At 33.5% G+C, this 10,661-nt stretch overlaps 1 protein-coding gene across 1 annotated transcript; it reads left to right on the forward strand.

The window, feature by feature from the left end:
- Nucleotides 1-1,141: 1,141 nt before the first annotated feature.
- On the forward strand, nt 1,142-3,323 carry LOC132755655 (collagen alpha-1(VIII) chain-like; the record flags this gene model as incomplete). Its single annotated transcript, XM_060746549.1, has 2 exons — nt 1,142-1,213; nt 1,931-3,323. Coding segments are annotated over 2 exons (1,382 nt in total), but the record flags the coding sequence as incomplete, so codon positions are not given.
- Between the last annotated feature and the right edge of the window lie 7,338 nt (nt 3,324-10,661).

The following is a 10,661-nucleotide window of genomic DNA, read 5'->3' on the forward strand; positions in this document are numbered from 1 at the left end:
ATACTATGAAAATTTTCAGGAAAACAGAATGTTGAAAGAGTTCTTAAGAGATTTAATATGAACATATAGAGTTATATTAATATGATGATGATTAATAATATTTTATAAACTTTATTCTTTGTCACTATAATAGTATCTGCTATATATTTCACCAATTACATCCTTATGTCCTTTTGTGGTATGCTTGCACATCTGTCTCTAGTTCAGAATTATTTTAAGATTTTAAAAACTTCGTTTTAACGTTTTAACTTATTAATTTTTAGCTCACATTTAATAAGACAAATTTTGTTTTACATATGACATTAGTTAATATTTTCGTCAATTTCACCGAATTTATGCATTCATCATCCAGATTTTAGTTCAATACTTTTTTATATTTTTCTAAAAGAAAGAAATCAATATAATAAATCTAAGTAAAATAATGAAGGTTAGTTGCTGGTATATGATAACAAATGTCAAAATATGTCAAAATTACCTTTTCAGTGAGAAACAGGGTAAAAACATGGTTAACATGACTGTATAATTTCAAACATTTTATTCCAGAACACTTTAATCTTATGTTTGTCTACGCAAGATCTTACTTCTATTCTATAAAAGGACAACATGAATAATAATGCTGCGCAAAATTAGAATAAATCCGATTTAAATAATCTGTAAATAATGTTCATAAATTATAAAACAGTTTATCCTCAACACTATAATACCAATTTTTGTTAATTTGAAACAACATTCTAGAATAATAACTAAAGTAACGTGACATTGTCTTTAAAGTTTGTTTTAATGCATTGGAAATTAGTATTGAAAAAAATGTATTGTAATGTATTGCAATGTATTATCACACTATGTATGATTATGATTATGTACTAGGTATAAGTCGAAATAAAATAATGTTCTGTTCTGTTCTGTTCATAAATTATACACTTTAATGTGATTTAGTGTAAAGATTAATAAGATGTTTTTGGTAGAACAATTTATTAACTTATGTCATTAAAACAGATATAAAATATCAGACCATGCCTCTCACACTTACCAACATAATCCATATAATTTTTGTCACGCTGTTAACATAATCATTAATGGTATAACAGACCTTCTAGTATTCAAATAATCTGGGTTTTGACTTTACGTTGTCTATTTTCAGTTTTAAGTCGTCGCGAGAGAGCACTGAAGGATCCAAGACTTGCCTTTTTTGCTGGAAAACCTGGCAGTCCAGGTAAGAATAAATGTTGCTGTTGCTGTTTAATGACAAAGTGCATAATCCTTCCTTAAGATGCAATCGTTTTCATATAAAAGACAAATGGTAAGGCAAGGTATCAGACGAGCAGCCCGTTATTGTGTGGGATTGTTCGTTTAATCTTTTCCGAAGCACACTTGTGTTATCAACACAATATCAGAAATGTTTCATATCAGTAAATCCAGAATGCTTTCTTGGCCATGGTAATAACAAAACTGTCCCTTGTGTTTCACAGAAGTTAAAACTAAGGTTATAACGAGAAAAATAATGAAAAGAAATTGCTTGCGGCCATGCTTTTTTGTAATAATAAAAAAGTTTAGAAATTGATACATTGTATTTTTTCCGTCATTATGTACACTCAGTTTTAAGTTAACAAAAGTGTTGACTTGTTGATCTTGTTCATCATATTTTGTGACCATCGTATTTTGCTCATAATCTATAGATTGTAACTTAAAACTCAGGTGGCATCATCGTTAGAATTTTCCATTGTCATTGTCTAGAACAACATATTACAAATATAGCAAGTAATATGTTAATCGAAACATCATTTTTCTTTTTTATGAAGTAATTCCTTGTAAGTAATGTAATATGACATATTTGTCACACATAGCTATACATATATTTAATTTCACAAGCAGGAAACTGTTGATTGAAGTTATTATAGATAGTATCTAATAAATGTTTTTGCTTTTATAGGGCGTCCTGGTATACCAGGCCGACCAGGCCACATGGGCAAACGAGGTCAAAAAGGTCCAAAAGGTGTCGCTGGACCTCCCGGAATACGTGGACCAATTGGTCCATATGGTCCACCAGGCTGGAAGGGCCCTCCTGGGTTCACAGGTGTTGAGGGGCCAAAGGGCGAAAAGGGAAAAGAAGGATTCAAAGGTAATGCGGGTTATATTGGGGACGTTGGGCTTGTCGGATATATCGGATATGAAGGCCAGATGGGTCCACCAGGTATTATGGGTCATGTCGGCTTTATCGGTATGATAGGCTGGCCAGGTCCACGTGGTGAAAAAGGTGAAGATGGTATTATGGGACCCCCTGGTTATCCAGGACGACCCGGTGTTCCTGGAAGAGTGGGTGTCTATGGGGAACCAGGGCCCATCGGTGAAATTGGAATCACTGGACCACCGGGACATAATGGCTTTGAAGGGGATAAAGGAGAAACTGGTATGTGTGGGGAAACTGGACCATGGGGAGCTGTTGGCCGTCCAGGCCCGGTTTATGATCCATATGCAGGACTGATGGCACCGATGGTTGGTAAATTTGCAGGATTTCATGGAGACGAAAATTGCACAGACCTTGTTGAGGGTGTTTCTAAATGTTTATCTCAAGGACGTAAAAATATTCCGAACAATATTCAATACACCAGTAAGTCTTTGCCAGTCTTCAACCAGCCGCCACCCGGAGCTCATGTTATCCCTGCTGAGCAAGGGCACGGGAAGTCACAAATGCCTCTCGGGCCACATTTTATGAAATCACCTATAGCGTATGGACCACATGTAGGAAAATCACAGATGGCGTTAGGACCTCCTATGTTTGAATCACATGTAGGAAAATCACAGATGGCCTTAGGACCTCCTGTGTATGGAAAACAATATGCTGCAGCGCATGGACACCATATCGACTTTTATGATGAAGAAGACCGAGATATTCTTAATGAACAGGAATTCAACGAGATAGTTAATAAAACAAGTGTTGAAGCTACTGACACAAATATGATAAATATAACCATGACTGAACATCTTGGAACAGTCGATAACGAGAAATCAAATATTTCTGTTAACAATGAAGGTAATATTGAACAAATAACCGTTGAAACAAATGTTGACACTACTACAGAATCAACCAGTCAATCGTTCGAAAAAGACAATAAAAGAAAGGCAACGACAGAAAAAGTGCAATTTCTTCTAGAAGATGTGAAACAGACATCCGGCGCAGATTCTGATAAATCTGACACTAAAGAAGATGAACAAATACAAGATATAGAATTATCTGATTAAGCTATATCTACTATAAATGAACATGTTGTTGATAACCTAATGCAAATACTGTAAACTTGTGTAATAAACATGTTTGGTACATATATTTTTAATTGATATTACCCAGGATGTACGAGGGGTGTCCCAGAATTACGTGGACTTTTGCTGTAACTCAAAAACTACTAAAAATAAAAACAAACAAAATTAACATGAACAAAATGCAACTCTATTGCATTAGTACAAAAAATTTCAAAGATGTCCGGCAACTGGACCAGTGTCTGTGGGCATGGTAATGAGACAAGGGGTAGCGGGTGCGGGGCAGTCCATTCCGACGTTAGGACATCATTCCGGTGGCGTCGCTAGTTGTTAATAAATGCGTGGCGTCAAATGTCAGTTTTTCTCAACATAGTCGCCGCCTATCTCAATACACCTATGGTGTCGATATATCTACTGGTCGTACACTGTAATAATAATAATAATAATAATAAAGCATACTTTTAACTTTTGTTACGATAATAGTGTTAAAGACGACGGTGATAATGCTGACGCCGTATTATTATTATCATTATTATCATTATTATCATTATTATTATTATTATTATTATTATTTTATTATTATTATAATTATTCTTTTTATTATTTTAGTATTTTTATCATTATTATTATTATTATTATTATCATTATTATTATTGTGGAGTTTATTTTGTACGCAAAGACAATGTGCGTTAACAAGGGAAATAACCTTTCATGCGCACTGCTTACTATAGCAGTTTGAGTTCACTTTCTTAAAAGCTGAAGCGGATAATTACGTTTAAAATAATAAATTGTGATTAGCTTAATTTTTAAAAATCATTTTTTTTAACACAGCATTGACCTTGGTGTAACGCCTGTCCCGATCTATGACGTCATTGACTTCCTTAATTGACGCCGCAGTCAACGTTGACTTTCTTCCACGACCCTTGTCGTCTTCAATGTCCTCTCGGCCGTCTCGAAAACGCTTATGCCACTTGAAAACGAGTGATCGACAAACAGGAGGTCTAACTTTTGCAGTCTCCAACATGTCCTGCGTCTGTGTTGGCGTCTTCCAAAGATTAACACAAAACTTGATGATAGTCCGATGTTCCGCGTAATCCGATGACGTCATTTTTTGTTAAATATCCAAGAGCAACGGTTGTCAGTTGTTCGCTGGTAAACAATAACGGAAACGGCTATGGCGTCAAAATTTCAAACGAACGTTCACATGACGTCACTGCATATGCTTACGACGTCGTGCCATTTTTTACGTATAAATACGCAAGATATACAAAAGTAAAGACAACTTATTAATACAAAATATTGGACTGCCCCGCCCTGCGCATACTGCGTTACTATAACGATGTAAAATATAAAGAAGCAATGTTAGAAATTTAAAAATAATGGACATATTCATTTAGGATATGTTAAAGGTATTGTGTACAAATTTGCTAAAAATACATTAAAAAATAAAAAAGTTGAAGCAAAAGTCCACGTAATTCTGGGACACCCCTCGTATCATTATAAAAACCGCCTCCGTGGTCGAGGGGTTCGAGTCGATGACTTGTAATCCAGTTACCTTTCTGGCGTGGGTTCGATCCCCGGGAGATGCTTTGGTAGTTTAGCGCGGAGGAAGGTAGTCTAGTACTGGTGTAACTCTCCAGGAACGATGGTTAGGAAACTACCCGCCTATATGACTGAAATACTGTTGGAAAAAGGCGTAAAATAAAAACAAACAAACAAAAAACAAAATCATTATAAAGACCAGTGTTCAGTTTGATGCTGTATTCGAATTGATGTACTGCTGTAGTACAATCAATAAATCCCATGTTATCTGACAGTGAAAACATAATTTAAAATAATACAAGCTGCTTGTGAACAAGTATTGCTGTCCCTAATCTTCATTAAGTAATAATTATAGTACATGAAACGAGTTAGTTACGAGGGTATAACACTGGCTGGGGCGACATTAAGGGGTGTTTCTGCTAAAAAATGGCCGTTAGGCCGAGACAATTTTTTTTGCAGAAACATCCCGAGATGTCGCCCCAGCCAGTGTTATACCCCCGTAACTAACGAGTTGCATATACTATAACTGTTTTATCGCAATGGCGTAATGTTTTCTTTTTAGCTCACCTGTCACAAAGTGACAGGGTGAGCTTTTGTGATCGCTTTTCGTCCGTCCGTCGTCCGTCCGTAAACTTTTACTTTAAATGACATCTCCTCATAAACCACTAAGCCAATTTCATCCAACTTCACAGGAATGTTCCTTTGGTGGTCACCTTTAAAAATTGTTCAAAGAATTTAATTCCATGTAGAACTCTGGTTGCCATGGCAACCAAAAGAAAAAACTTTAAATATCTTCTTTTAAAAAACATAAGAGCTAGAGCTTAGATATTTGGCATGAAACATCTTTTAGTGAGTGTCTACCAAGTTTGTTCAAATAAAAGCCCTGGGGTCAAAATTGGCCCCCGCCCCGGGGGGTCATTGATTTTACCTATATGCATATAGTAAAAACTTAAAAAATCTTCTTTTAAAGAACCCAATGAGCTAGAGCTTAGATGTTTAGCATGAAACATCTTCTTATTGGTGTCTACCAAGTTTGTGCAAATAAAAGCCCTTAGGTTAAAATTGGCCCTGTAATGTTGGGGGGGGGGTGGGGTGGGGGGCCTATATACAGGTGAGCGACCTCAGGGCCATCATGGCCCTCTTGTTTTGTAATAGAAACAAATAGATAAATTAATCGTTAGCTTCATTACAGTTATTTTTTCAAGTTGTTTTCGCTGCCGCAAAAATATATACAAAAGACATCTAATATAAGAGGCGGATTGTATACTGTTACCAAAATTGATTTAAAAAGATTAAAGGGCTTTTTTCAGCAGAAATAATTAATTCAGCGGATGCACCTTTGGATTAAATGAGAGTAAATTTCACTTCATTAAATATGTTTGTTTATATTTTTCATTGTATTTATATATTCATTTTATTTTATTGATTTCATTTTTTATTTTATGTGTTTTTTTTTTTTGCTAATGGGAATGGTCGTTACCAGTGCCCCATTGGAGCCTCTTTGAAAATACTGTATTGATATATACAAGGTGCGAAAGAAACTCGACCGATATATAACAGTCGAGTTTTTTTCCTATATGAATCAATAAAATTCAAAGCACAGAAGGCGCTGAATTTGTTTGGGTCTCAGAATGTAAGAAAGGTGCAGGTTGTGAGATTATATGTATAGTGCCACCAATGCTTTCCAGCGTTTTAATTCTGGTAAATTGGCTATAAGACTAATTGCAACACTGATATTCAATCCAATGTTTATTTGACTTTAACAATTTGAAAAAAAATGAGTTACCTTTACTGGGATTTGAACTCCAGACCTCTCGCTTCCTAAGCGAGCCCGAAAACCCTTCAGCCACGGTGAATTTATATGTGAACGGGCTGAATAAAACTATATTATTCTAAATTAGGGCTTGTAACGACTTTAACTGTTGTTTAACACAGATGTAAATAATCCTGGAGCCTACTATAAGCATTTATATTTATAAAGAATCAAAGGGCTGCAAGTTCTGTGGTATTTTCTGATCTTTGCAATCTAAATCGTACTGTATATCTGTATGCATTTTCCTGTATAGGTTTATTTTTATGTATTATAATTCATTTTGCAAGGCACCAGAGTTTGATACATACGGAATTCTGCATAACTAGAGTTGCATCAAAAAATCATTTATGTTCATTTTTTACGACAGTCACACTTTATCCTTGCATATCATGGCTACTTCCTTAACAAAAACACTTAAAAAAGAATTTAACAAAAAAAAAAGTTTCCTCGACTGGGATTCGAACTCGAGACCTCTCACTCACTAAGCGAGCGCATTACCACTGTACCACGGAGAAGTTATACACAGAGAGTCTGAATAATATCAAGTCATTCTAAATTTAGAACTTCCATTGCATTTCGGATTAGTAATCCTTATTAATTTCGAGGTATTTTGTTCAGGGTAAACCTGTTGTTTAAAATTGAAGTAAATATTTTAGCGAACATCCTCTTGCACAAACAGTCCGACATGTAGAATCTATATATTCCACTACTAGGTTTGTGTAGTATTCGGTAATAAATAGTATTTTCATTGATAAATTCATATTCATCCGCGTAATTTGTGATTGTGCATTTATTGACAATTCTATAAGCCAACGCTATTGTTTAACTTTAAATGCGTTGTAATTTGTTGGATACTTGTAACAAAATAAAATATTTCTTTCTTTTAAATCGCTAGTTTTAAGCTGTTTTGAGAACTAATTGTTGTTAGGTTTGTCGTAAACTTCTGTGTCAGAGATTGAATGTCCGCTTTGTATTTAGTTATTTTCGATCAGAAAATACAATAAAACAATATTAGAAATCTTCGACCATTCGGGAATTACTTTGCTTGAAAATTGATGCGCCTGTCTTTGAACATCTTTACGCAGTGATCTCCCCTGAATTTGTTGGCTTTATTGTACATACAAAAGGGAAGTAACCGCTTCAAAAAAGTGGACTACTTTCGGCATTTGCAATTAACAACATTAGACTCTGAAATTTCGCTACCATTATTTGTTTGGTCTGACGACCCAAACAAATAAAAACTGTACTGTTATATGTCAATACAGTTTTGAAATGCTCATTGAAGTGTACTGAGTATAATGGGTTATAAGAACAAAGGAAAAGTTCCAAACCATGCGATAAATATATTTAGTGCTCTTTGTTTCTACAACATTACAGCTTTGTAACAATGAAACATGATGTTGTTTTTTCCTCCTTTTGTGTTTACTGAACCTGAAAGATTTACTCATTTGTTTATCTTGCTTTTTGACAATAATGAATCCTCACTAATAAGCAGCTAGTTACATTACATTGGGTGTACGTTATATTTCTAGGTAACCAAACATACTTGATACAAAGGTTATAACGAATAGACATCGTGATTTATATTTAATTTATAGGCCCAAAAAATGGAAATTGCTTACGCCAGTTTCGGATTGGGGCCGTGAGTAACATGCCCTATTCTAGTGAAAGTAATCAGACTGTTTATTTATTTATGTGCCTTGAGATACCGTGTTTCCACATAGTTAGGTCATCTTTTAACCAATTATATTGTATGGGCTACATACCATTATTTCTTTTTTTCTGACAGCTTACTGCCCATATCTCTTAATCAATTATTTGTAGAGTCGATGGAATGCGAATTGTCGAAACAAACAGTTACGAGCAATCGAGCAAAAATAAGGACTCCAACTCACAAGTTGTTATAATATAAACCTAAAAATGCCTCTTTGCTAATCTTGAAAGCGACAACAATTCTGCTACTTTTTATTCTTTACTTAATTTTATAGAGACATCATTATTTCTTAAGAAGTTTTAAGAAATTATCGCTTTTTTAAAAAAAAAAACACTTATACATTTTTTGAGGATACTTTGGCCGTAGCCCATTATTACTCCTTGTCTTCAGTTAGATTTACGGAATATTTGCTATCGATTTTTTTTTATTCGAATTTGCCGGAAAGGTGTTATATGTCAATGCATTATATCAGAATATATGTTAAATGCTTGCATCTTGTTTTGCATGATCAGACGAAGAAATACTGCTGACAATAAACGTAGACAAAGTTACCTGAAATATATTTCATAATTGGTATATTACATAAATCTGTTAATTTGAATAAACTGATTTACTTGAAGACACATTAATCTATTTGACTTCTTTTATCTAACTCTCTTAAAGTTCCTGTAACACAATTTTTCCATGGTTTTATTTCATAAATATGATGCTCAAATTAAGATTTGTCAAAAGTGTAAGTTCCAATAAGCATTATTTATAAAGATATTACCCAATTTAACGTTTCATGTAAATAAAGGGAGGTAATTAGAAATTTATATTCTATAAATTCTAAGTCAAATTTTCCAATAAGAAATGCATACATGTAATTTATTGATTAAATATTATGTGCACAAATATTTGCCGTACACATTTTACGTATTCTTCGATGTTTGAAAATTGTTTTATTTGCATAATTATATACATTATTTTTTGCAAGTGTGGTATACACACAGTAACAATGTCAATCACAAAACATACATGATTTATAACATAGCCTACTTCTAAACTTTAAATAGGTAAAGCTAAAAACTAGTGAAATACATATCTAGATAAAACTGCAATTTTAATCCTAATTAATCTTTTGGTCATATCCTGAGACAGTTGTAACTAAGGCACATTATACCTCAGAGACAAATGATTTTGTGCTTCTTTAGAAAGGGCAAACATAGGTTTTATTTTATTTAAATAATCGTTTTAGAGTACGCTTGATGCTTTTTCTGAAAAAGGTGCCCCAAATGTGAAATTATTTTTCATTAAAAGAGCAAAATGTAAACACAGTAGTAGTTTGACTTCCATACAAAATACTAAACGATAACAGATCTAACGATAAAATGTTATGTACGGAAAGTTAAAAGTTATTTTTGAATAACTGGTCATTTTTCTTTAGCGAAAAATATGCTGCAATATTATCAGTATTTTCTTCATTTTATAAAACCAAAACAATCGGTCACTATAAAATATTTCAAATGCAACGGTTCCATGTCTTCATTTTAAACTTCATAACTTGTATCCATAAAAACAACTCAAAACAATCATGTCTCGAGGTCTCTTAAAAGGGTACTCAAGTTTAATGATTAGTTACTGATTCCTCAACTATATTTTATCTTATTATTTGGCAAAGACGCTATATGTATAGTCACTTAAATTTGAACAATATATTTTAGATTTATTCATAAAAGTGATGCGAAATAGTTTTATCCAGATTATGATCAGACTATTGGTAAAGAATCTATTACTTTCTGACTAATTTTGTATGGTATTAAAAAAGAGAACATGACTAGGGTTTTCACTATAAAGCAATTGTACCAGCAATTCTTGAAGTCTTTTAGAACAAGATTAGCAATAGTTTCCTATTTTAGCAATATAAAGTAATAAGATGCAGATGAATATGGAATGAGAAGGGAGGTTACTCTGTAAGTTATATTAGATATTTTTGCAGAGTTTCCTCCCTTCCATTAGGTTATTTTTATAATTTCTATAGTCTCTTGTAATTAGAATGGCCGTGCACTTACAACTTTTATTTTGTAGAATTATGCAATTAAATTGTTTTATGTTGTTATGTATGGATGAGACTCAAATAAAGAATATATATCTAGAAAACATCACTTACCTAGATATTAACGTAAACGATGCGATGCTTGATTCTACAGTAAAACTGCCATGTTTCTTAAATTGTCAAAATGTGCTTTGGCATTATAATGCTATTTCCCAGGATGATAGCTTGAGCCTTTGTTTACATAGCAAAGATTAAAAACAATGCGAAAAACTAGGGAAGGCAGACTGAACCCTTATAATTGT

This window comes from Ruditapes philippinarum, unplaced genomic scaffold (assembly GCF_026571515.1).
Source record: "Ruditapes philippinarum isolate M1 unplaced genomic scaffold, ASM2657151v2 ctg15885_1_1_1_1, whole genome shotgun sequence".
Classification (NCBI taxonomy): Eukaryota; Metazoa; Mollusca; class Bivalvia; order Venerida; family Veneridae; genus Ruditapes; species Ruditapes philippinarum.